The 27,036-nt window shown below is 39.7% G+C and overlaps 1 protein-coding gene across 3 annotated transcripts; it reads right to left on the bottom strand.

Moving 5' to 3' along the window:
* Window positions 1-3,182: 3,182 nt before the first annotated feature.
* mgat1b (alpha-1,3-mannosyl-glycoprotein 2-beta-N-acetylglucosaminyltransferase b) lies at window positions 3,183-26,800 on the bottom strand. Of its 3 annotated transcripts, none has more exons than XM_073463204.1 (3): window positions 26,779-26,800; window positions 17,391-18,661; window positions 3,183-7,307 (listed from the first exon to the last, which is right to left on the bottom strand). In XM_073463204.1, exons 2-3 carry the CDS (start codon window positions 18,258-18,260, stop codon window positions 6,606-6,608), a joined length of 1,572 nt encoding a protein of 523 aa, XP_073319305.1. In that variant the 5' UTR covers window positions 18,261-18,661; window positions 26,779-26,800; the 3' UTR covers window positions 3,183-6,605. The 3 variants fall into 3 exon arrangements, with proteins under 3 accessions (XP_073319305.1, XP_073319303.1, XP_073319304.1); XM_073463202.1 differs by lacking the exon at window positions 26,779-26,800 and adding an exon at window positions 24,527-24,861; XM_073463203.1 differs by lacking the exon at window positions 26,779-26,800 and adding an exon at window positions 23,840-23,896.
* Between the last annotated feature and the right edge of the window lie 236 nt (window positions 26,801-27,036).

A 27,036-nucleotide genomic window follows, 5' to 3' on the forward strand; every position in this document is an offset into this window, starting at 1 on the left:
GGAAATTTGCACATCGTCAAAACAACAATGACGACATTATCGCAAACGATATATATCGCCCACCCCTACCTTAAACTGACAGCTCCGGCCAACACGCTTCAAAACGCCCAACTTTTACTTTGAAGGCCGACACTCGTTTCATTATACAACGTAAACAATGGAGATTCATTATACTTCATGCACGGACCATATATATCAGCCATAGCTATCCGAACATGTTCTGCAAAGCAGCAGGGGGCGGTGACAAAAAGCTGCAGTCATGTCGGACAGTTTCCAGCCGCCATCAAAGAATATACAGGAAATCACAGAAATATTTACATCCTGTTAGATCCACCTGTAGGCTACCTGTAGTTTGCAGAACACGTTCGGATAGCTATGGCTGAAGAAATTGCGTATGCACTGTCATTTATAAATCATACAATCCCTAAATTTAAGAAATTGAACTACTGAATTAACAGTCCAAACGTTCTCACAGCTACATATATAGGCTACACATGGGGAGGACAAGCAGCAAAGGTTTCTTATAATCTTTATTTATTGATGTATTTATACAGTGTCCTCCTGTTAATCTAAACATGTACCGCTGACTGTTTATTATCACATGGATGCTGTTATGTGTTGTGATTGAGATCCTGACCCATCATGCATCCTGGAAAGTGACAAAGTTACGTTTTTTGCTCTAAATTACATAATTACATAATCGTCATCAGTAAACAGGACAATGTCTGACTCTCACTTACGGGGAGGGATGCTGTTTTCTGGGGGAAAGTTCACTGAAGTCTCGGTCGGGAGGACTGACCGTCACCATGAGACAGTAACTACAACAACACAATAGTGGAAGGAGACAAACAGTGAGTTAAAGTTTTATTGCCGAGGACAGACAGTTTTTCTGGCAGAAATGTGACGAAGAGTCGGTAGGACAGACAGTATGACAGACAGGAGGACAGACAGGATGACAGACACTTCTCCAGGTATAACTGTGGTATTTCTGTCCTCATTTAAGTTGCCAAAGACACTACCAGTTACCACATTACTGTTGTTTTGTCTTGTAATGTTGCTTTGTGGGACATTTCTCTTTTATTTGATTAGTGAAGGATCTGTTTAGCTGTCAGACTGTGAACACCGTCAGAGGGACACACCCCTGATCTACACCTCCAGCTTTTCCATTCACACAGACGCCGGCTCCCCTCTGCTGTGGCTCTGATACTACCTCCGGAGGCGGATCATAGCTGCAGCCAAACTGTCCCCCCTCTCCGCATCTGAAACTTTCACACAGAGGACGATGTGGAGTCATCCACATGTCACTCAGAGGCACATTAATGAACTTAATAAAGTTTATTTATTTATGATGGTTGAATTTATCATTCTTTTTATTTACAATGGGACCATTTCTTCCCTGTTAATGATGAATGTTGATCTGTTTCAGCTCATAGATCAGGCCTTTTCAGCTACTTTTTAGAAGGGCCAGATTTAAAAGTGAAGTGCCAAGGGGCCAGACTTTTATATTCCTATGTCCTGTAACCCTGACCTGTTAAACTCTTTATTTAAATGTGTTAAAACGTTTCTCTTATTTTTTTATTAGTTTTCACAATTGAAAAAGTATGATTACATGTACAAAAGTACAGGGACACAAACAATGCCCCTTTTTTAATATTAGAGGTTGGTTGTCAGTTTAAGTCTCATAAATTCCCCCTGCTTAAAGAACCTGGGTTAAAACTTTTTTTATGAAATTAGAGTATTTTTGGGCTTAGCAACAGACATACAGTAATAGAATGGCGTTGTTAAAGGGCCGTAAGGTTAGTTAAACTTAAGTCTTAATTATATGACTCATACATGTGGACGATTTCCCACCATTTGTGAGGCCCTAAGCAGCTAACTTTAAAGGGGCAATACATAGTGTTGAAAAAGAAATTCAAACTCAGAATTTTAATATTTACAATATTAATGAGGTAATAATACAAACCTTTTCCATCAGTGAATAAACAAGCTGTTCTCAGAGGAAAATAAGGTCCCAGAACACTGTTTGAAGCTAGAATGGTGGCAGGGTCCGCCACATGTAAACAAAGTAAAACAGTATAAATTGTGTTGTCCTTTAAGATCAGTTTGTTTATTCAGTCATGAAAACAAAGAGAGTTTGTTTATTTAGTTTGTTTATCAGTCAATGAAGATATTTCTCTGCTCATTAACATTTCTTCAACAATGAGTGCTGCTTTAACTTAAAATTGCTGAACAAAGCTGAGATTCAGGGTGATGCCAGGCTAACTTGTTAGATTCTCACTGTGAATACAATAAAACATCAATTGTGCAATAGAGTTGGGTCGCCTTGTTCAAACTAAATGATAAAATTAATAAAATGACAAAAATGTGGAAACAGTCCACCCTGTCAGGCTCTTTGTGGTTCCTCACCTTTAAAACAGGTCATATCTTCAAGAATGCTAATAGGGCATTCATTAGTCCACTACAAACTATCGGCATCACTGGAAATGTTCTGGACGGTGTAATTATCAAGCAAATATTTTACATTTCTTTAAAATATCCCTCAAATGACCACAATAATTACCTAAACATTTATTGAAAAGTACCCAAACATCCTTTAATAATAATATTCTGCTTTTCTTCAATAAGCAGTTAATACATTTCCAGGAAGCTTTCAACTGGTTTCTACATAATTTCTGCTGATCATGGCATTTTCATATCCGACTAGTTTGTGTCAAATTTCCCCTCAACAGGCCACTAAACTGAAGTGAGTTGTTGCAGCTTCACTGAATGAGAATGTAAATGGTTCAAATTTTTTACTTCAGTTTACTGACTACCAGAAGTTCAGCAGAAACCAGTTGGAAGTTTCCTGAAAATGTATTAAAGAAATTAAAAGTTGTTTTTATTATTGTTATTATACTGCTTATATATTATAATACCACAATTAAATCATGTTGGGGGTTGAGGTCATTATTGTTGTAATTTTGGGAGAATTTCAAAGAATCTCTTACTTGGTAATAACCACTTAGTTACCATGACATTTGTGGACCTGTAAAATTAAGTGTTACCAAACTGTTAGGCGGGCAAGATGCCAAAATGGATTGTTCAAAACAGACCAACATGAACATGACACATGCCACTGTTAAGGACTGCAGATGACACAACTGAATGAATGCTGTCAATGAACGAGTAACTCCTTCAGCATGTAGACAAATATCAAAATAGCTGATTTTATTTATACTGTATTAAAGTTATAAACACATCAGGCAGTGGTTGTACACATCACCATACAGACATGGGAATTAATCCTGTGGATATCTCCCAAAGCTAATTACAGTACAGTGATAATTATTTCTCCTCAGCCTTCTTGTTGCACATACAAATAAAAGCTATCAATCTGTGGTTTTTCAACAAACCGAAGCTGACCAAACCATGGTTTGGATGTCATGTAATTACAACTGCCCTGTATCAGGGCTTCAGGGTCATCAGTAAAATGTCAGACTCAGTGATGTCTGAATCTCATTTGCAGCTTGGAAAACTTGTTAGACCCTCAAGTTCAATGACAGTTCAATCATATCAAAATAGCCATGCCATTATGATTCCATACCAACCTTTTTATGATCAATTGAGACACCAAGTTCACTCACACTAATAAAGCGGTGTAGTGGAAATGATCCTCTGAAAGCAGAAGAGAGCTGCAGAATGAATATGGTGCTGCCCACAGTCATCACATTAACAGAGCTTTAACAGGGCTGCTCTGCAACACTTAAGACTTTACATTACCCCCACACCCCCCAACAGGCCTTCCAAGAACCAGCTCAAGCAGGTGATCAACCATTAAGGCCTCAGTGCTCTTAAACAAAGTGCTAAAGGTATTTGCAAAGCTTTGACAGTGGAACAGAGGGAGCTGCGTCTGACAATGTTCATAAGCCATCTATAACACCGACTTCACGCAGTGATTCAGCAGCAATAAACATGGGTTTGTTTCAAACTTATCTCTTCTGCTCTCTACTACAGGAGAGTACTCTGCAATTTTGTCACTCTGTCCCATTGCTGAAGAGGCCTTTGGTCTTTAATATGACCCATCAGGGCTATGACTTCATATAATGACTTCATCCAGCACTGGATATGGCCACCGTTTACCACACTGTAGCTTTTCATCTTTCTTTGAACACAACTCTACTTGTAACTAGTCTGAAAGACTTGAACAGTAATGGGACCCAGAGAGTTGAGTCAATTTCAACAACTTCTTTCAAAAACTTACTACTAAATGCAGGGGCAGATCGAGAGAAATATTCATGGGGTGGCAAGAGGGTGGCAGACATGTATACAGACTGTGGATTTAATCCCAAACATCACATATATCAATATTTGCTTGGAAAACCCCCAAATGTAGATATTATAACAAACATAACATTATTGTGGTAGACGAGTAAAGGATTTAATAGATTTATCTAGGCAAAGATGGCACTAAAATCTTTTAAAAAATGCTTTATTCCAAATTATTAGTCATTTTTCAATATACATGTATATTTTTGTCCAACTCTCAACCCAAAATGTGTGCCAAAACATTTCCCTTACTTATATGTGTTGAGTTACTTTTTTAACGTGTTTTTTAGAAAATGTATCTAGCATGTCTCCTCTCTACTGCTACGCGTTCTCTTTAAAAGTCGCCATTAAGATATGAGTGATGGAGTACAACTTCACACTAATTGTTGTGGAAAGTTTGAGTAGATGTGTGTTGTTTTTCAGCTGCTGTCTGTTTCAAAACTCCTGCATGCCCCTCAATGTTTCCAAATTCCAACAGATTTCTGAAACAAGATTCAAAATGATCAGTAATTATGTTCTTTATCTTCTTTCTTTAAGGGTTTAAATGGGCTCCTAGGTAAAGACCTATATGTAAATACAATATTTCTCACTGTATCACTTATACTGTATAGTGTTTATCCAGTACTACTGATTAAATGGCTTTAAGTTCATTTCTCTCAGTTTTTATTTAAAAATGTGGTGAAAGTGCAAACTCTCAGGCACTAAGCCTTGAATGAGCTGTCACTGGACCGCTGGCTAATGTGGCTTTTTGCTTGGGGCTTGGCCAAGTGATTTTAATGCTTTTGAAACTGGATTTCTTTGTATGTTGCACTTACATGACTAATCTGAAATTCAGACGTTGGCAGAGACACTTTAGTCAGGTTTAATCTGTCCCTATCACTAAATAAAACAGGCTTCAACCAAGCAACTCCACCACGATCCATCTGCAGCCGTTCTGTACTTCTACAAATGGAAGTTAACCCGACATACACATATATATCGGCAGTTGTTTTGTGCAGTCGGGACCGGGAGAGGCTGCACATGAAGCTGCTGGGGCCAGGTGAATAAGGAGCCGCTGCCTGTTGCTAACGGCAACTGGGTGGAGTGCACTGGGAGCATCATCTCTTGTTGCATACACTTGCATTCAGTTTTACTCTTGTAAAATTCTTATCAGGCACAACTTCTTTATATAAGATTTTCCAAAAGATGCTTTTGGCAACTGGGGTAGCAAAGCATTTTTTAGAGGTGGTAGCTGCCACTCATGCCACCCCTGTAGATCCCCCCTGTAGATCCACCCCTGACTAAATGCAAACAATGACAGCTCAATATTTATGCAGTTCCAGAGATGGTCACTTTTCTTGAGTTTACCTCCAGTATATCATCACTGAAACATGCTCTTTCTGTTGACAATTAAAATTATTTTTTGCAACCAAATAATGTTAACCTACAGTTGGCCAGTTATTCACAGTAGTAAAAAAAATACATCAAACAAAATGGACCCAGACAGCAAGGCACATTGCCAATAGCCATTAATATCTGAAAATCGAGTTTAAAGGTGAAATTTTCATGTCCTACCAGTTTTACCTCTGTGAAGTTCGTCTGGCCACTGAACTTGCGATCCTGAATGAGCACCCTATTTTAGAAGCTTCCCTAACAGGCATTGATCTCCCAGCTTGACTGATTTGCACTGCAACCTGTGCTGCTTTAATTCCCTCATGAACCACTGAGTCTGCTGATATTCTTTGGTCTGAGAGGGTGCTCCTTTGAGTAATGATGTGTTCTTTCAGAAAGCAAAGTACATTTTTTGCATGAAAGATCCCCTGGAGGAGAGTCGGTGCAGAGCCAGACCTTCTGAAGGAATAAACACCTGGAGTCACATCAGACAGGAGGAGAGCTCAGAGATTACTTTTTAACTTTAGAGATTAAATGTGTATTTATTTTCACTCCTGTTTATCAACCTGACTGCAGCAGTGATCCATGTACTGTATTTTTGACTGTGACTGGAGCTGAAGGGGAAATGTACTTTACTTAATGAATGTAATGTTCCAGAAAAGGTGGAAAGAAGAGATTGAACCAAGTCTCTGGTAAGTGCAGTAAAAGGCTTAACTGCATTCAAAATGCACAGACATACGCCCTGTGTGTTGTTCCTCTCTAGCTTACAGCTAATGTATGGTAAAGTATCCAGGCTGTTTAAACACTCCTGCGTATAAACACAAATAATCTTGTGGTCAAACTCGAGCAAGTAATGTGAGGCAAAAACTCACCATAAGGCTCTCTCCCCTCTTCAACACCATTCACATTTTATAGTTTGGATCAGTTGCTCAGCTCCAGCTAGTATCATACCGTGACCAGCCCTCTGGTGGAGCCAAGAACACCCTTCGACCCCGGTACAGGAAACTAACTATGCCCCTGTAACCTGTACGAGGAACTCCAGATTTTAAGTCGTCCATAACCCCCAGATTTCGAGAGAAGACTTTGAAACTGTCCCTGCTAGAGTACTGGATCCTGTACGGTCCAGGGCCTTTTAAGTTGCCCCCTTGTTGCAGGTCCTCAATCTTCACCAGTGGGGCACTGTAAACATCTCTGATAAACTTTTCATCATACTTCTCTTTAAGCAAATAAGACAAATCCTGTTTGGTAAAAGGCACAAATTCAGTGTTTAGCTTAATATAGCGAAGGTACTGGTCAAAGAATTGACCTAAACTGACGCCTTTCCGGCCAAAGGTTATAGTCCGGGATATTTCTGGCCGAATGCAGGAGCGGTCCTTGCGCTGCTCGGGTTGCCGCATCCAGTCATCCCAGAAAGCTGAGGGCCATTTGACTTCCAGTTCGTCCCACATCTCCTTCAGCAGCATCCAGCCCAGCCCAGGGAAGAAGTCTGTTCTGTAGAGGAGCTCAGCTTTGGATGGATCCACCAGGGCATCTCTGCCATTATCGTTCCAGGCAGAAACACACCACAGGCTGGGGTCAGAGTGCAAGATTGGGTACAGGGCTCGGAAATACTCAAAGAAGTCTGGTGCCACCTAGAGAAAGGAGATTCACAGGAGTGAAATGGAGCTGCTTCAGAGATACAATCCAAACAGATCTAACTCATCACTGAAAGGTCTGTTCACAGAGGTCAGAGGAGAAAAACATCAGTTCATATAAGCGTTTAAGGAATAATTCTGCTCATTACAATATGGGTCTTGTTTGTGTTATTTTGGCCATCAGTTCTTTTAGTTTTAATAATATTACACTTATCATATTAATAGCTGAGAACAGGAACACAGCAACGTGCACAACAACAATAAATGCAGTGGGTGAAATTTGAAGAAGGAAGTGGTCTGCAAACTGTAGCCAATGTTTAGAAAAGACATTTTCACTCATAATTTGATTGTTTTTTAACCTGGAACTTTGTGTGCGGTTTCTTGACCCATCAAGTTCTTTATAGTGATGTCATAATGTTCCCAGCTATTAACTTGGTAAGTAATGTGTTATTATTACTGAATGAAATGCTGGCCAAAATTTAAAAAAAAAAAAAAAAAAGTTACATAATCTCAGCACAAACACGACACCTGTCCGCTTAGCCTTTATAATCAGCATTAGAATCTAATTTACTGCCAATTACATTTTAACATATGTAACTCACTCTTTAAATATATGTATATGAAGGCTTAAACTTCAGGCTTTGACATAATTAAGGGGGTGGCTGCTTTAAGTGACGGGTACCTGCGAGCTGTCTGCTTGGCTTCACCTCAGCTCATTCCACTCACTGATCTTTACCTCTCAGCTGCATTTGTGGTGTTGATGCCTTTTGGAGATATTTGAATGCAAATATCGGACAAATAATGTGGCTTGCTGTGTGGTTAATTGGACCAACAGACAGAGCAGAAGGACAGATGCTGGTGTTTTGGATTGCCCAGCAACCCTGTCGGTGTTAACCCGCAGACAGCTGCTGGAGCCGGCGAGCTCTGGAGGAGACAGCCATTGGCAGAGCTTCTGGAGAAATAAACACCCAGAGTCAAGGAGAGCATAGAGTCTATGTTTAAAACTTTTACTCTAGCTTCTCAACCTCTCCAGCAGTGAGCGCTGTGCTGCTGAAATCCACAGTAATGTATTGTAGCTTGCCTGCTGAAAGGAGGGGAAATGTACTTTACTTTATGAATGTACAGGAAAAAGAAAAGGCAATGAAGGATAAGAGAAACAACCCAAGTGTCTGATGAGTTCTGACTTTGGTCAGAGATGAAACTGAACACAGACACAAACGCCATCTGTGCCTGCTGTTTCTTGCTAGCATACGGCTTAAGTACAGTCAAGTATTCCGTTTGGGGAAAATAAATCCACGATCAAACTCACGTGAGTAACTCGAATAAACACAAATGATCTCATGGCTCACATGAGGCAATTAACAAAGGGCAAAGTTTGCTTCTCTTTCAGTGTAACCACAGCTACTGTAGCTTGTTAGCCTTAGCTAGCTTGGACCTAGGTAGACATGTTTCAATAGCCAATTCTTTTGGCTTGCCCTAGCTCAACCCACACTCCCAGCTTGCCCATTCTTGCATTAAAAGAAGGACAATAAAGCTGAGTCGGAGGCAGTTAAACTAGCAACAATAGATTTCTCCCATGGGTGCTTTCAAAGTGGCTAACCCATCACTGTTTGTAAGTAGCATAAACTAGAAAGAAGTATTCATGTCAAGTTCTAGTACCTAAAAACTGTAATACAGTGCTTGAGTAGATGTACTTTGCAACTCTACACCACTGCATCCTGTGTAACATATAACACCCTCCATCTTCAGACCCTTTTCAAGAGGTCTGTGTAATTGAAACATCCTTAGTTCCAGCCAGCCAGGGGACTTTATTGTCTGTCATTCCCCATCTCTCACCACCCTAATTTCCAGGTCCAGTTAGTCCCTAAATTGTCAGTAAAAAAAAAGAGGAAGCCAGCAGAGATCAGTTACATAAGTAATCCCAGATATTCCCTGCTCAATGGAAAAATAATTGCTGAGTTTCTCTCTTGAGCTGTTGTTCGAAGTCAAAGTTCATTATTTCCTGACACTGTGGCCAAATGTTCACTTTGATGTTTCTTGTCTCTCTCTCCCCAATATCAATTATTATTGCTGTGATCCAAAACACACGCAGCTATGCATTCTTAAATATGATACACATGCTGTAGTGGCTCTGAAAGGAAACTAGTCTGGGTTTTATGAAACAAACTAAAATGATTACTGCATAGTGTGCAGTATCTGAATAAGCTGCTGCTACACACTTTGAGTTAACCGTCTTTAGTGATGGATACTTGAGACAAATGTGGGACCAGCCCCAGTTGTTATTAACCCACATTTGATTGTAAGACACATGTAACTACACGTTTACCATGGAAAGGCAATAAAACCTCAACCTCAGAACTTCCAGTGGGAGCATAATTATGAACTCATGCTGTGTCTCCAGGTAGTGTTTGAACCATCAGACTTTACTTTATCATTTCATTCCACTGGAGATCCCAAGTACTCAGATGTACTGTAAATGTATATTTAAGAAATATTATGTGCTTTCTTTTCGATAGCAAGATGAGAAAATGGATGTTAATCTGATGTCTGTGTGTTAAGCACAGAGCTGGAGTCAGGACACAGGTATTTGAATGATGTCAGCAATGGTGGTTACTGATTGGATCCTGATTATCCAATCCCAATGATTTCATGACTTTGAGTAAGCTCTGAGAGAGTGACAGACATCAGACAAGACAAGTATGGCGGAGCGACTCAAGAGAGGGAAGAGTAAGTGCCCATTTTCAATAAAAAATATAAATTTATGTTCATGCTGGCCAAACAAATTTGCTCTCAGTATAATTTTAACCGTTACAAGTGATAATATTTGAAGTTATTTTGAACATATGTCATATCATTAATTCATAGGATTTTTTCAAAGTCCGACGTCCATTGCAATGGACATCAGGAGTTGGTCGCGTTTACCTAACACTCACACTTATGGTGCGTTCACACGAAATAACTCACGCCAACGCGACGGACGCCGCTACACCGGGGCTAGGGGGTGTTATAGCCTCGTCAAAAATCAGTGTAGCCCCAGTTAAGCTCCTAACAGTAACCAGGAAGGAAGTAATCAAGTGCATAACAGGCCGTTCACTACAATCATGGACACTTCATTTGAGAATCCTCCAATTGATGAAAAACATCCCATGAGACCCTATAAATACTTCAAACAGTATATACCAGATGAGATCTTCAATTTGATGGCCGACAACACAAATGTTTATGCCATGCAAAGTGGTACACTAAGATTCAAACCGACAAGTCCAGGAGAGATCAGAACCCTAATCGGTCTCCACCTTGCTATGGGAGTGATGAAGATGCCAAGAGTCTCCATGTACTGGGAAGCTGGGATGGACATTGGTATTTTTCAAAACACAATGCCTCGGTGAACAATTTGGAGAAGCCGGCTGAGAACAATGATGTGTTTTTCAAGGTACGTCCTCTCTATGATGCCATACGCAGTAGATGCTTGGAGCTTCCACTAGAGGAGAACCTTTGCGTGGATGAACAAATGGTGCCATTTTGCGGAACTCTGTGCGTCAAGCAATACATCAAAGGCAAGCCACACCCATGGGGGGTGAAAATTTACTTCCTGTGCTGACATCAAATTGTATAGTAATTTGAAATATGTATTCCAGACAATCACGAATGTCATGCCAGTAAGACAAAAGTTTCAGACAACCCCAAAATAAATGATAATGGTTGGCTATATCTGAACTACACATCCTCCAACAATTTGTTCCACTACCTTGAGGTCTCTTATGCGCAGGTGTTATAAAAAATCTCATGCTGTTTTTCCATCCAAACTCCCGCTAGCTGTGTGAAGTTGTGGCTTTCCATTGTAATTTACAAATATTTTCCCATTCATCCTCAGGTATGACCAGATCTCCCTCCCTTTCCCATCTACATTTAATATGCAGGGTGTTCGAATTCGAGGAGTCTTGGAAACTTTTGTATAATCTAGATATTAGTCTCTTTCCACTCGCAGATTTGTAAATTGAAACAAAGACCTTCAGGATATCACTTCTCAAGTCCTCTGTCAAAATTGTATTTAATCGATGCCTTACTTGAAGGTATCTGAAAAAATCTTGCTTCTCTAAACCATATTCCCTTTTGAGATTGTCAAAACTTTTCACAGACCCATTATGTATGAAGCAGCAGTAAGCTGTAAGGCCCCTTTCCATCCATATTTTAAATCTACTGTCTGTCCTATTTGGAATGAAATCCATGTCATATGCACACCAACGTAATATGTTTTCTGCACCCTTTAAATTGTATTTCCTAACTACTTTGTGCCAGGTTTTTAGTGATGTTTTATCCAGGGGTTATTCTTATTTGTAAGACTGTCTACAAGTTTTTTGTCTGCCATTGCTGCCTGTATAGGTTGACCCACAGATCCTCCCTCTTCCATTTCCTTCCACCTGGCCCTGAACTGCGGGTCACAGAGATACCCCAGGGTTCTTATCTGAGCCGCATAGTAGTAATCTCTTAAATTTGGCAGTGCCATTCCTCCTTAGTCTTTTGATAGTTGCATTACTTTAAATTTTATCCTTGGTTTTTTACCCATCCAGATATATCGAGAAATTAATTTCTGCCATTCAATGAACTGTCAATCACTTATTTCAATTGGCATGGATAGGAAGAGATACAACAGGCGGGGCAAAATCACCATTTTGACCGATTCAATCCTTGAAGTTAGACTGAGAAAAGTTAAGTGATTCCATCTGGATATGTCAGACTTAATTTTAAGGTTGAGAGGAATATAGTTGGCTTCAAATAATTTTGTAATGTCTTGGGTAAGATTAATTCCCAGATACTTCATTGATTTCTTGTTACAACTCAGGCTGTATTTAGTTACCAAATCATCTGGTGGGTTAAAATTAAAGGTCATAGCCTGGGTTTTCTGGATATTTATCTTATAGCCTGATAATTTACCAAACATATCCATCGACGACATTAAAGTTGGTAGAGATGTGGATGGTTGCGATAAAAAAATTAACACGTCATCCATGAACAAAGATATTTTGTGTTCCTGTCCTGCTATATTTATACCCTTGATTTGCTTGTTTTGCCTAATATATTGACTGAGAGGTTCTATAAAGAGGGCATAGAGAAGTGGGGAACAGGGGCAACCCTGCCTACAAGAACGCTCCAAAATAAAAGAATTTAAGAGGCTGCCATTTATTTTAATTCTTGCTGTTGGATTAGCCTTGATAAGAGTATGATGAAAACCAAATTTATCTAACACCTTATACAAAAAAGTCCATCTTACTGAATCAAACGCCTTCTCTGCATCCAATCCCATTAGCATAGCTTGTGTCCTGTTTTGCTGGATATGCCACATATGCTACATATTGTAGCATCCTCCTCAAGCTGTCTTGGGTCTGTCTCTCATGGATAAGTTTTCAATTCTCCTAGCCAATATTGACATATACATTTTATAATCTAGATTTAACACTGAGCTGGGTCGAAATTGTTTACAATCTAATGTATCTTTGCCTTCCTTTGGTATTACTGAGATTATAGCTTGCTTCCATGAGGGGGGAATCTCTCCCTTTTTGAGTGCTCCATTACATATCTGGCACAGTTTTGGAATTAACTGTTCCTTGAAAGACTTAGACCATTTGGCTGTGAAGCCATCTGAACCTGGACTCTTATGTGGATTGAGTCTTGATATTGCTGCCTTGACTTCTAATTCAGTGATATCCGCAAGCAGGACTTTATTTTGTTCTTGTGTGATTGTGGGAAGATTTAGAGACTAAAGAAAACTCTTCATCTCATCTTCGTTATCTAGCTTTGGTTGTGAATATAATTCCTTATAATAATTTTCAAAATTTTGTTGAATTTGGTCTAGTCTATGCTGTATTTTCTTAGTTTGAGGGCATCTTATCTTATTAATAGTGGCATCTGCCTGTTGTTTCCTCAGTTTATATAATAACAGTTTAATTGCCTTGCTTCCTGCCTCATAGTACCCCTGTTTCAGAAATACCAGTTTCTTCTTAACCTCTTCTGAGAATATCTCATCTATCTAGTTTTGCAGTTTTTTAATTGATATTTCCTTGGTCCCTAGTCTAGCTTTATGGTCTTTTTGTAATTCTCTGAGTTTGGTGTATAGAGAGTTGAGCCTCTCCTGTCTACGTTTTTTTAGTGATGAGGAAATAGAAATTATTTTCCCCCTCAGGACTGCCTTAAATGCATACCACACCATAGGAGGAGACACTTCTCCATTGTTGTTTTCTTTAAAATAGGTATCTATTGCCTTTTCCAACTCTCCTTTTACCTGAGGGTTATTCAATAAACTTGAGTTCAATTTCCATAGTGTAGATTTTGGGTTGTTACCAATATTAACTGTCATTACTATTGGTGCATGATCAGACATATCAATTGTTCCAATATCACATGATTTAATTCTAAATCGTTGTCTCTTAAATGCAAAGAAGTAGTCAATCCTTGAATAAGTAGACTGAGGTGCAGACAAATAAGTGTAGTCACGGCCTGTTGGATTAAACTCCCTCCAAACATCTACTATGCCGATTTCTTTCATTATAGAGTTTATTTTATTAATCGTGGGTTTACTATGTCCTAAATTAGAGGTGGAAGATTCCATTTTTGATAATCTTATATTCATATCTCCTCCACATATAAGACACCCTGAGCTTCAGCAGACATCATATCAAATAATTTTTTATAAAAGGTCCAATCACTCCCAGGAGGAGCATATATGCTAAAGAATGATACCATCAGCCCATCAATCCTTCCCGTTATCATTACATATCGGCCTTCTTTATCTTTAGTCTCTGAAATGTGTTCATATTGGACTTGATTTGAAATAAGGATGGCAGACCCTCTTCTATGTCCTGATTTATAGGATGAGTGAAATACATGTTTGAAGCCTCCTCTTCTCAGTTTGCATGCTCAGTTTCAGATAAATGCGTTTCCTGGAGGAATGCTACCTGAGCACCCTCCCTTCTCAGTTTTGACAATATCTTGCCTCTCTTAATAGGATTAAGTATTCCATTTACATTGAAGGAGACCACTTTTAAAGTATTACCTGACGGTACCATTACTAAGATTTGTTTCCCAGTTTTTAGATGGAGTTTGTGCGACATCTATATTTCTGCTCTGAACTGCAGCAAACACATGAATAAAACAACAACCAATGAGGTTTGGAACTCTTATAAACTGAAAATGTTTGTTTCCAAAGGTGGGGTTAAAAGAAAAACCCTGTATGAGGTGTTTAAGTGCAGCTTTAGAGAGGGAAAGCCTCTCTTCTGTGAGAGGGCCCTCATTTGTAATGGATTCAGCAGGAATCTCATCCATAATGTCAAAAATGTGCCCCCGACATATTGATCATCCTCAATTAGGCTCTTTGATAACTAAATGAAATAGAAAAAAAGAAGCTTTGCACAGAAAATATGCCCAAGAAAAAAATAACCTTTTTAGCAGAATCTACCCTCTCCCACCTTTATACTTCACTTTGAGATAATAGTTAGGAGCCTCTGTTACATGGAAAATAATTCTCTCTCTTCCAAACATAAACCTAGAATATCAAAATAAGTGGCTTATTGCATTAAACATTCTTTCTCACAGTGGAGAGGTTTTGCATCATCTTTAAGAGTCTTACACTCACTCATTAGACAACACTAGCTCCCGCTGCTTCTCAGAAACAGCTGAGCAATGCCCGAGCATAAATCAAAGATTTCCAAATCTATAATCGAACTCCTTTTAAACAATACTTGCGTGGTCATTTTCTACTCAGCTGTATCTTGACCTCTCTGCTCTGGATCCCAGCTGAATCTCTGGAGCTTGTCTCTGATCGTCGATCCTCGGCGTGTATGAGTCTGTGTTCCTCCTCGTCTGTCGCTCACCGACCATGACAGCCTCCGGATCTGCTCCAGCATCGTCTCGGATGGTTTAAGCATTGTGACCTGCAGCCCCTTCTCTGCCATCTCTTTCGTTGCTTCCTCTGCCGTGTTGTAGGTGTGTGTCCCATCTGCGTAAATAACTCAAAGTCTGGCTGGGAAGGGTGTCTGAAAGCGGATTCCTTTTTCCTTCAGAACCCTCTTAGCTTCCATGTACTGTTGCCTTTTCTTCAACACACTCTGTGCGTAGTCATTGTCCAGATTGATTTGTTTATTTTTCCACATAAAACCCCTTTTCTGCCGTACTGTTCGTAAGATTTCCTCTTTTGTCCTGTAGCTCAGAAACTTAATAATGATGGATCTCGGAGGTGCTCCTTCTTTCAGTACGGGTCCAAGTTTCCGGTGTGCCCGTTCGATATGAAGATCCATGTCTTCCTCCAGAGACAAGCCATGTTTCAGCAGTTTTCCGACAAACTCTATCATTGATGAACACTCGTTCTCTGACCCCTCCAGAATGGAACAGACTCTAATGTTGTTTCGTCTGGATCTTCCCTCCTGGTCCTCCTGTCTTTCTTCCAGGTGGGCTTGAAGTTTTATCAGCTCCTCCGTCACTTATTCTAGCGACTGCATTCTCTCCTCCGTGTTTGAGACACGCTCCTCTATTTCTATTTCTTTTTTTGGTTTTGCTGATCTCTTCTTTGATTTCCTCGAGTTGTTGCTTATTGTCTTGTCGGAAATCTTTTATCTCAGCGAGAATGATTTCCAGGCCAGCTTCCATGTTTGCTTCGCCTTCCTCTCTGTTATCATTAGCTGGTGAGCTACAGCTAGCTGGGAAAGACTTCGGACTCTGGTTTCCGTGTGTTTCGGCGTTCTGTGCAAAGTTTGACTTTGCTCTGCCTATCTCGCAACGAAGTCTTGCCATTATATTACCTTCAGTTTTAAATCGAGTTCGTCAAGTTAATGGGCACTTAAATCCTAGTAGTCGGGGGAGATTCTCTATCAAGCTGCCATCTTAGCGGCCGCTAAACCGGAAACCCCTGCCACCTTTCTACCTTCAAAGTAAAACAGTATAAATTGTGTTGTCCTTTAAGGTCAGTGTGTTTATTCAGTTTATTCAGTCATGAAAACAAAGAGAGTTTGTTTATTTAGTTTGTTTAGGCAGAACAAAATCAGCCAATGAAGATATTTCTCTGCTCATTAACATTTCTTCAACAAAACTACAGAGTGCTGCTTTAAATCCTTTTTCAAGTTCAGGTTGATGGTTTAAAATGCTTTGTTAATTGGGTATTCTAGACTGATGCTACATCCACAAAAACACATTTTAATTTTAAAATACATAACTTATGCTACGTTCACAATGCTGGCATTTTTAGATCCCCTAAACTGAAGATTTTTGAAAACGCTGCTGATCGTGTTTTAGTTTGAAGTCTTAGTTTGAGTTTGAGTCTGGTTGGGCAGAATGAAAGTACTGTAAACAATGATGCGAACAAAAGTGTTTCTTCTTTATTTACTGCCGCTGCAGTACTGCTTAATGTGTGTGCATAGTTTGGTTGAGCGAGGGTGAGAAAACAAGTGGCAGAAAAGTGACAGTGAATGCAAGCGGAGCAGTGGACAAAGTCTTCAGTATGTTGTCCATCTGGCAATAAGTGTATTTTATAGGCTACAGTAAGTCAGTTAATAAATGCTACACCATCTCAGGACCAAGAAAAGTCTTGTCTGTTGTTGCAAACATGTGGGAAAGTTTTATTTGGAACTGCTATAAAAACGAACACAATTGCCTCACATGAGTTAAAATCAAAACAGAAACTTTAAGGTTCCAAATGAGAACAACAACTTCAAGTGTTAAAGTTTAACAGGTGTAAATAAATACCATCCTGACAGCCACGTGGCAGGCTGAGCTGCACACACGCAGAGCACAAAGGCAAACAGCAGATAGGATAAATAAAAGAATATCTGTTGCCTCTGTACCAGCCTTTGTATCTGTAAATTATAATAGGAAATATAAATAAAAAGGAAGAAAGTGTGTAAGTAAAGCCTAAGCATCCCTTTTTTATGCCTGTAACAACCATAGAACACACTATACAGACTTCTTTATGTGTCATTACTGTCAAACTATCCAATCCAATCCAAATGACACAAAAAAGTGAGCTATCGCACATGATTATGTCTATTGTAATGCCTGGTAACGGGAATAAGGCAGAAGTCTGACAGCACTCACCTCCAGGTCGTCCTCCACTATGACCACAGTAGACTGGGAGAACGTGTTGAACACTTGGTTGAGTGCCCAGCGGTAATGTCGGGCAATTTTGTAGTAGCCCTGGAACTTCCTGTGCTCTGGCCGAACTCTGATGTCCGAGAGGTCCGGCTGACGCAAGTGTGTCACTTGATCTCCATATGAGCCAATCACACGTGCTGTCTCAGTGTGGCCACAGTCCTGACTGACAATAATTGGATATAACTGTGGAGAAGGGCGGTACTGTATCAGTCTGTCGAGGCTCCGTTTCACCGTCACTCTGTCACAAGCAATAACTAGAATGGGAATGACGACTTCTGGGCTGTCAACAGAAGTCATCAATTCATTGTTTTTAAAAACCTCCTTCTTTATTTCAATAGCCTGGTGCTGTCCCACCTTAGTGTCTGAAGCTACTGTATGAGCAGGACTCTGTGTATGTTTTAATTCAGTTTGGTCCTTGTCACCAACATCGTCTTTGAGAGGAAGTGGAGGTTTTGGTGGCTGGTGGACAACCCCATCTTTGACATCTTTTGTATCATCTGCTTCTCTTTTCCCAATGTCTTTCTGCTGAGCCCACAGTGCTCTGTGACTTTCAATCTGCTTTAGTAGCTTTTTCTGGGTCTCGAGCTGAATTTCAACCTCCTCTGCCAGCCGGATCACCTCCCCTGCCAGGTTGACCCGGCCTCCTTTCCCTTTGCCCATGCCCCACTCCTCCTTTCCTCCTGGTTCTGCTCCACCACCTTCTCCAAGCCGGCCGATGGGAGGGCGACCCCAAAGATAAAGTAGAAGCAAAGCGTTCCAGGCGACAAACAGGAAAGCACCACATAGTATAAGAGAACCTTTCTTGCGAACCATGGCCCAATGACGCTAGATAAGGGACGGGTTAGTGGTAAAAGTTGCAGGTAGGGAACAAGTGATGGAACCAGGGTGAGAATCTTACAGTCCAAAGTGGCAAAATCAGCTGAGCAGGAACTTGACATCCGGTCGCATTCTATTTTTTTTTTTTTTTTAGAATTTGAGGGTCATCCTGTCTTTTGGTCAGCAGGAGGACTGTCAAAATGAATTACATGATCCTACAGTGGAATGCATGCATTCCCTGAAATCCCATAGAGCGGGGGCAATGAGCAGAGACAGGACTTGCTGAAGTTCAGCAAACAGAGGTGGCTAAAGAACAGGAGAAAATAAAATAAGGGAAAGGTGGGGTCAGTTTCAGTTGAGGGAATGTAACTCCTTGGATGTTATCTTCAGACATTATCCTGAAAATAGAGCAAGAAAACAGATCATCAGCAGAATTCATGCAGCTCATTTCAACATTAAATAATGAATCAGAAACAAAAGTCCCTTAGAGACATATACTGCACATCTGTATAATTCTGTACAAATGTAAATTGAAGCTGTCTCTTAGAATCTTATGTATGACATGTTTGTGTAGACTGGAAAGATGGGCTTAATTACTCTGTCATTAAAACTGCAGGCCTATATTTGTAATTTATTTAACAAGACACATTTGTACCAAACATAATTGTGAATTATGAAAGACTAAATTTCTATTTTCTATTTCAATTTTCTATTTCATTTTCTATATTTATTAATTTTTATTATATATCCTGTGCAATATATATCTGGTTAAAGTGCAATAATATTCTGCTAAGTTTTATTCTTACCAAGTGCAATACATATTATATTGTTGTATAGACTATATATATAAATGTTGATGAAGGTTCTCAGTCATCCAGGTCATTGTAAATCTAGGTGTTGTATCGTAGTCAACTGGACTTATTTCAGTCTGTTGAAGACGTTTCACCTCTCATCCAAGAGGCTTCTTCAGTTCTAACTAACTGGAGGGAAGCTGCAGGCTTTTAAACTCTGTGTGGGAGTGTCCTTACAGAGTCGTTAAGGACACGTGTGAGCTCTGAGTTTCAGAGTCGTTAGGTCCACTTGTGGGTCGTTGGTCAAACAGGTTATAGATACACACCGGTATTTAGATCCTGCTGTGAGCGACCGAGCGACACACAAACACAAGAGGGATCTGCCTGCACTAGTGATGTGAAACTTTGAAACTCACAGCTGGATGTAAATACCGGTGTGTATAAATCGCGAGTTCTGTTGATCTTGTCTGGCGCAGCTTCCGTAGTGCAAGTGGCTGTGAGGGAGACTCGCGTGCACGCGGGAGCGTGCCTCCAGGCAAATATAGTATAGTGACTGTTTAGGCTAGAAAAATGTACTAAATGACGTTGTTTTGAGTAAACTCTGGATGTCGCCACTTCAGGACACTTGGATTGCAGCGGACGAGCAGTATGGAGTAATATTACAAAGTTTTTGTGTAGTTTTATGGACCTTTTCGTCTTGGACACAATTTACGCCCGTTATATGGATTTTTGCTGCAGGAGGGTACCCCCGTGGGTCTCCAGCTGCACTTTGAGGAATAAGAAACTACACTGGACTTCTCATCAGCATGAGGGTGAGTCGATAATGACTGAATTTCATTCTAGAGTGAACTATTCCTTTAAGAGATGACAGAAAATGGGACATGGAGAGGACATAATGCAACTATGGGTCTAATTTTCTGTGCTCCAGATATTAACTGATGTGAAACTGTCACTGCCAGAACTTTTTGCTGGCTTGGCAAGGAAATTAACCATTTATATATCAGTGAAAAGTAAGAGTCTGTTACTTCCACAGAAACTATTGGAAGTGTAGATGCATGATTTACAGAAATCTAAAAGAAAGAATAATTAAATGATGCAGAAAACCACAACACAACAAATATTAATGTGTCTGTTAGCATTTGAGGACAGCCTCTGCACACATGGTTCGTTCTCTACCAACTGAGCTACTGGGGCGCCCTGCAACAACATGTTTAATATTAAAGGATGATCTGTAGTTTTGTTGAAGAAATGTTGATGAGCAGAGATTCTTTTCTGCCTAAACAAACTAAATAAACAAACTGTCTTTGTCTTCATGACTGAATAAACAAACTGACCTTAAAGGACAACACAATTTATACTGTTTTACTTTGTTTATCTGTGGCGGACTCTGCCACCTTTCTAGCTTCAAACAGTGTTCTGGGACCTTATTTTCTTCTGAGAACAGCTTGTTTATTCACTGATGGAAAAGGTTTGTATTATTACCTCATTAATATTGTAAATATTAAAACTATTAGTCTGAATTTCTTCTCCAAAACTACATAGTGCCCCTTTAAATGGTCATTGTAGCTCTGTTAATGGTGCTGTCAGGTTGGAACAGAATGAACATGGAATGTTTCCATTGAAGAGACCAAATCCAAAAACCCATTACTTTATGAGACTTAGCAGTGACATGGTACTTCTGGATGCTCATGACCCTGAGCAGACACCTTATCTGAGATGTTCAGTGGGGCTGACAGGACATCCTGCTTGCCTACATATAATGACCGTTTTACCTCTTGTTAAAAAAAACAAAATAAAATAAAAAAGCAGTCAAACTTTCAAGACAGCCTTCCTGCTCTGCACTTCCTGCTTCATTCATCCTTACTGATCACAAGGATTCTTGTCAGAGGGGAATGCCATTTTCAGAACATTCAACAGTTCATATTGTTTTAGATAACATGAGTCACTTTTTTCCACTGAAGCCAAAAACAGGAGATTACTGCTATCTTTGCCTGCCTAACAATTACTGGGATGGAAAGGTGATACATTGCTGAAAAAACAGAAAACAAGTTACAGGAAATGTGCTGACACTGATACCATTACTCTTCCAAAGAAACAATGAGAGCGTGTTAATACTCGATTAACAAACACGTGGGATATCTGAAATTCTTAGCTCAGCAGTAGATGACTAAATTAGGTATTGACAGATGTGGTCAGAAAAAACCTAGTAACTATATCGTTGGATTTTGTAAACAAAGCACAAAATGTAAGGAAATTTGTGTGCCAGCAGTAATAAGCTGTTTGGCAGAGAAGATTTGACACATTTTTCATGGGCACAACCCACATACTCTGCTCTGCTGCTCATCCCACAAATGCATGTTCCTTACAAATGTGGCACCATTTAAAAGGGAAATAAACAGGCTTTCCAACGGTATAAGATTCATTGCAAAGAAGCATTGTTACAACAAAGAAATAATCTACCAAACACAAATTTCCTTACTTTTTGTGCTATGTTTAGTTAAAACAAGTACTAGCAGTCACAGCATTTAGACATGTTAAAATATTCCACATCCTTTATTCAACTCTTGTACAGCCATTCCAAGATACAGACACTACTGTCCTGCTCAGTGGCCGAGAGTTTAGAGCATAAAGCACGTTCATACACTGGACGGCAAGATCAGCTTTTCCAATCCTGACTGTTCAACAGTTCAATGCACTTAAGCGTTCAGGCAGTTGATTTCCCCTGCAATACATTCACTTGGTGTGTCACTATACAAATCTTTTCAACAGTAACATCTCACCTCTGCTGTGCTGATCAGAGTCAGAATGACAAATGGGTCATTCCATACCAACTCACCGAGGGTCTCCCAGTTCATGGCATGGATTTTCTTGAAAAAAATTCATGCTGGAACTTGTATTAAATTCATAGGAGCTTGCCAAATCTTATAGATCTGCTCCAAATACTTTTTAAGTTATGCATTTCTGAAGTTTGGTCCTCTGAGCTAAATTTCAGCATTTTAGTGATTCCTTGTATGTGTATTCTGAACCTTTGCAATAATTTATTTTTCACTGGATTGGGTGGAAATTTGTCCTGAACATCCAAGAGACCCGTAGGGAAACTTGGCAACATTCACTTATTTAATAGTTTAACTAGGTGGAAAGAAAGTAAAAACTAGAGGAGATATGAATTTTAGAAAAATTATTTCCTGTTATTAATTACATTACTCTAACCATTCAGCAACAACTATTTAAATGAATACATGTTGTAAATGATCCTCAAGACAAATTTTAACCCAGTCTGGTGAGGTTCAGAATACACATACAAAGAATCACACAAATGCTGAAATTTAGCTCAGAGGCCCAAACTTCAAAAATGAATAAATTGTAGCATGAAAACTGACTGACTGATCGGTAGTGCAAAGCAAGAAAATGAATAGAGAAACAAACATTAAAAGCTTAATAGTTGTGTTAGGGAAGAGGCACTTTCCTCAGAGACATCTCAAAGGATGAGATGTCTCAAAATTTGGAAAAACCTAATTGTAATTTGGCTGAACTGACCCTTAAAGTTAGCCCTTTATGTAGTGTCTGTCTGTCACCTGGTTTTACTGTACAGTTTATGTCCAACTTCACATGAACAGACTATCATGATTGTGTTGAAATGCTCACACAGTGATTACTAGTTAAATACAGTCACTACTGAGTGTCAACTGTGATTATGACACTCAGTTTTCTTCGTTCAGCTTGTAAACAAGGTATAAAAGAAGCCAGCAAGTGGAAGAAAAAGAAAGTCACACTGACTTCTCCACAGGAGCTCCTCAGCTTTAGAAAGACCTAAACCAATTAGTGCTGATAAGTATAGGCCTGTAATAATCTTGTAAGGATGGATGTGTGACTAAAAGGAACAAATGCTCTGATAAGCAATAGCTTTCATGCTGTGCCTCTCTGCTCGGGGATAGTACAAACTCAACTCAGCAAGCTATAAACATGTAAGCCCGGTTTATCTTCAAATTGCCATCACTTTACCAAGATCCCCCACCCACCAGGATTCCACATTTGTCCAAGACACATATCATATGTTTGAGAATCGCTTCCAGAGCCACAGAGTTGCATGTTTGAAGAGTGACAAATGGAAAGGGTGATGGTCAGGGTGAGGCAATTGTGCAGATTGTGGACAGATCCAATTAGAATCTATATCTAAAATACTACAGCAGATGTCATGATATTTAAAAAATAAATCTAAATTTACAGCCATTATCAGAGAACCTCAAGTCTTAAAAAACATTCGAAATTCAAAAGACGTTTTTAGAAGAGCTGCAACCAACAATGTTCAGCATAAACTGATACACTAGTACACTAATCAATTAACCGACCAATCGTTGCAGCTTTAGTTTTTAAAATACCAAGAATCTTTTGTTTCATTATGAAAAAGTTGATAACTTTCCACACTTCAGAAGTTATAAACGGGAACAAAATTGTTCCACTTTGTCTCCACTTTTATTCTTTAAAAAAAGAAGAAATAATAATTCCTTTATGAATGTATTGCAGGACTTTTGTATTAGACTGAAGACGTTTTAACTTGATGTGCCTATTAAACGGGCTCTCTGTTGTATTTTTACCCCTGTGTTTTGAAGGAGTCGAAAGAATCGGAAAAATTCTCAATTGATCAGACTGACAGACAGTCTGTACGCTGAAAACAAAGACTGGCCTACACGCAGACAGACACACAGTAACGCTGCAGTGTGAGTAGTTCGGTCTGGACCTGCTCCCAACAACTGAACTCAACAGTAAAATGAAGTCTAAGCTTACCTGAGCTCGGAGCAGCCTACAGACCTGCCATGTCTCTCTGTCAATACTGTAGCAAGTTAAGCTTTGCACGCAACATGACATACGTGTACGTACGTGTGTGTGTGCGGGGGCTCTCCTCTCACACTGTACCAGCTGAAAGTCTATTCTTCTTCATCCCCCTCCTCCCCCCGTCAGACAACGTGGAGCTGACGGGTAACGCTAGGGCCATCTGTGGCAGGAACCAACAGGGCTACCAGACAGAGTACCATCCAGCTAATGGTTCACAGGACTACACTGTGGACGGAGACGACGACTCGGAGCCTCTTCAGTTGCTAACATGAAATATTATTTACTACAAGTGATGTAAAGTGTACAGTGGAAACAGCAGCTCAGCTCAGCGGTGTCTGTGGATCAAACTCAGCAGTTACACTTCACTTACTCTACTTTGAAGCTACTAAGCTAGCTGACACCAAAGTACCTGCCAGCTCCGTTATAACACAGACATAAGGGTTGTTCAACGGCTGTCATCTCAACAACAATCCCTGAGCACCAGACACATCAACATGTCTGTAGCAAGTAAGCTAACGGCTGACTTGCTGTTAGCTAGCTGCCTGACGCCGAGCAGAGGCAGTGAAGGATTGTTCATTCATGAGTCGTCCTGACCGACCGGAGACATGGTGGAGCAGTAGCTGGAGCCTTCTCACTCACCTCTGAACGAGTCGGTGCAGCTTGCATTTGAGAGGAAACGAGGCTCACACCGAGCAGCATCACTGACCGGCTAGCTAACCGGCTATCTCTGTGTTGGTGCACAGCGGATCTAGGGTTGCCTGCACGTCCACCTATGATTTCCATTATTCCCCAGCAATGCTCTTTTATCCAACACTGCTGGTGTTAGCAGTGAACAGTGTCTGCTCCGCTACAAATGTCACCCTGCCACTGGCTTCTATATCCACAGTGACACTTTGCAGTGATAAGTCCTTTCCTCCGTCCTAGTTCAGTTTCTCATACTCCAGCTGAGTCTCCTCAGAGACGGTTCAGAAACCAGACGGTCCACTGAACAGTCATTTCCTGTATAGCTGTCACGTGGGTTTCGCCACGGCCCCGCCCCTTTCAGAGGTCCTAAGTCTGTAGAGCAGTTTGTTTTTTTCTCTTTGAACTTCAGATCCATACAAACAATCCATACAAGGTCAAACCGTTCCACCCTCAGCACAACCAACCACCAACAAAGCTCTGCTGACTGAAAAGAGAACATTTGAAATGTAGTTGAATTGTTTTTGCCAATTTCTGTTTTGTTTTTTTATTTCAATTTTCAATGGAAGTCAAATATGATTTCAAATCAGTTACTTTTAAAGTGTGACAGGAGGGCAATCTTTCAAGCCATTTCATTTTATGAATGTAATATTTTGTTAAAATAATAATTAAATGAATGAAATACATTTCACCTGGGGAGAAATTGGACTTGTTAAAGATGAGTAAATTATCAATCTTTGTTAGAGTGACATCTTTTTCAAGAATTTCTGAAAGGTATTTCTGTAAATCGAGCAGCAAGGCAGTAGTATGGAAACAATCAAAGCATGTTCAATAGTTTCTCCCTCACAATCACAAAAAGAGCATCTGTTGTTTACATCAGGGAAAACTGACAAATATTGTCTGTTGTAGAGCAGAGTGGTGTATTGGCTGATAATACTGAGATCAAATGAAGCAGGTCTGACTGATTTCCACTGATGAGACAACACTTCCAGGCATTTCTTCATCAGAAGTCATATGACGTGATATAATAATAATAATAGTAATAATACATTTAATTTATATAGCGCCTTTTATATGTTGGGTTATAGTGTGCTTCTCCATGTATCTCCTGACAGTTGCAGTTGCTAACAAGTGTTTAAATGAGACTACAGAGGTTGGCGGGGACATTAAACATCATCACAGCGAACACGGAGACTCATCTACTCACTAGTCCGTCTTTACAGGCCCACTTTAGTTACAAACTATTCTAACTCTGACTTTACAACTTCTAAAATCTAAGTTCTAGTTAGAGAATTAATAAGTAAAACACAAGTGCAATATTTAGACAATATCCGGATGCATTTATTTACCATAAAAGAATAGGAACACTTCTCTCAATAAGTGCTTATTCACCTCTATGTTATGCTTTGACAAAATGGTAAAATAAAATACAGTGAACCAGGTTCAAGTGAAATTAAATGTACCTCTCTTTACCCAGAGCTCTCCAAGATCACAATAAAAAATAAAACAAAATACCTTAATTGTCCAAATGTAAATTACTGTACCTGGGTACTTAAGATAACTAACTTAAATAAAATCACCTCCACTGTAAAGTGGGATCTTCCTCATTAAAGAAAATTGCTTCAAGTTCAATTTAGTACAGTCCAAAGTTTTTAGTCACTTTGTCTCTTTTGTAGTTAGTTCAGTCTCAGTTCAGTTATGTAGGGGCCCCTTTTTTCTTTTGTTTTGTCAAATCTTATCTGGAATCCAGTTGAAGCTGTAGTATCCTGATCCACAGAGTGACTCTACTTGAAGCTGTAGTCGCGACCGGACTGCCGCTCACCCGCTGAAACCACTGGGAGTCACCGTCATCTCCTCTCAGAAGTCAACCATAAAATAAAACCAACCTGCATAGTGTACAGTTTAACCTTAGTTAAAGTCCATATTGATTCTTTAAACTATGCAGCATCAGTAGATCTTAGCAGCTCGTTTTGATATCTTTCATCTTTACTTATTCACAGTCACAACACAAATACACACTTTTAAAAAAAAAAAACTTAAAAGGCTATCGTTTCTACTAGCAGTATCTCATATATCATTAAATCAACGGTGATAAGCATTTTTTCCAAACACTTCACATTCCTCCGATTGTTTTTTTTTCATCACTCACGTTCGTGAAATGAGCTCAAGTTAACAAAGTTAAGCTAGCACTGAAAACGTAACATACTCACTGGAGAATAGTCATCAAAACACATTTAACACAGTTAGTTGTCCTCCTTAATCTTCTGGCGACACATAATCATCCTGGACAACTTTGACCTCTTCTCGAACAACAAGAACTTCAAACTTCAATCAATATATTAATCTTCGCTCCACGCTGTTCACAAAAAGCTGCACTCGCACTTGCGCTCATCTTGTTTTTTTTCCCACTTCCTCCTTCTTCCTCATTTCTACTGCTGATTTTTAGACCCATCGGTGAGCACTATGCG

The sequence above is a fragment of the Pagrus major genome, chromosome 3, assembly GCF_040436345.1.
Source record: "Pagrus major chromosome 3, Pma_NU_1.0".
NCBI classification, from domain to species: Eukaryota; Metazoa; Chordata; class Actinopteri; order Spariformes; family Sparidae; genus Pagrus; species Pagrus major.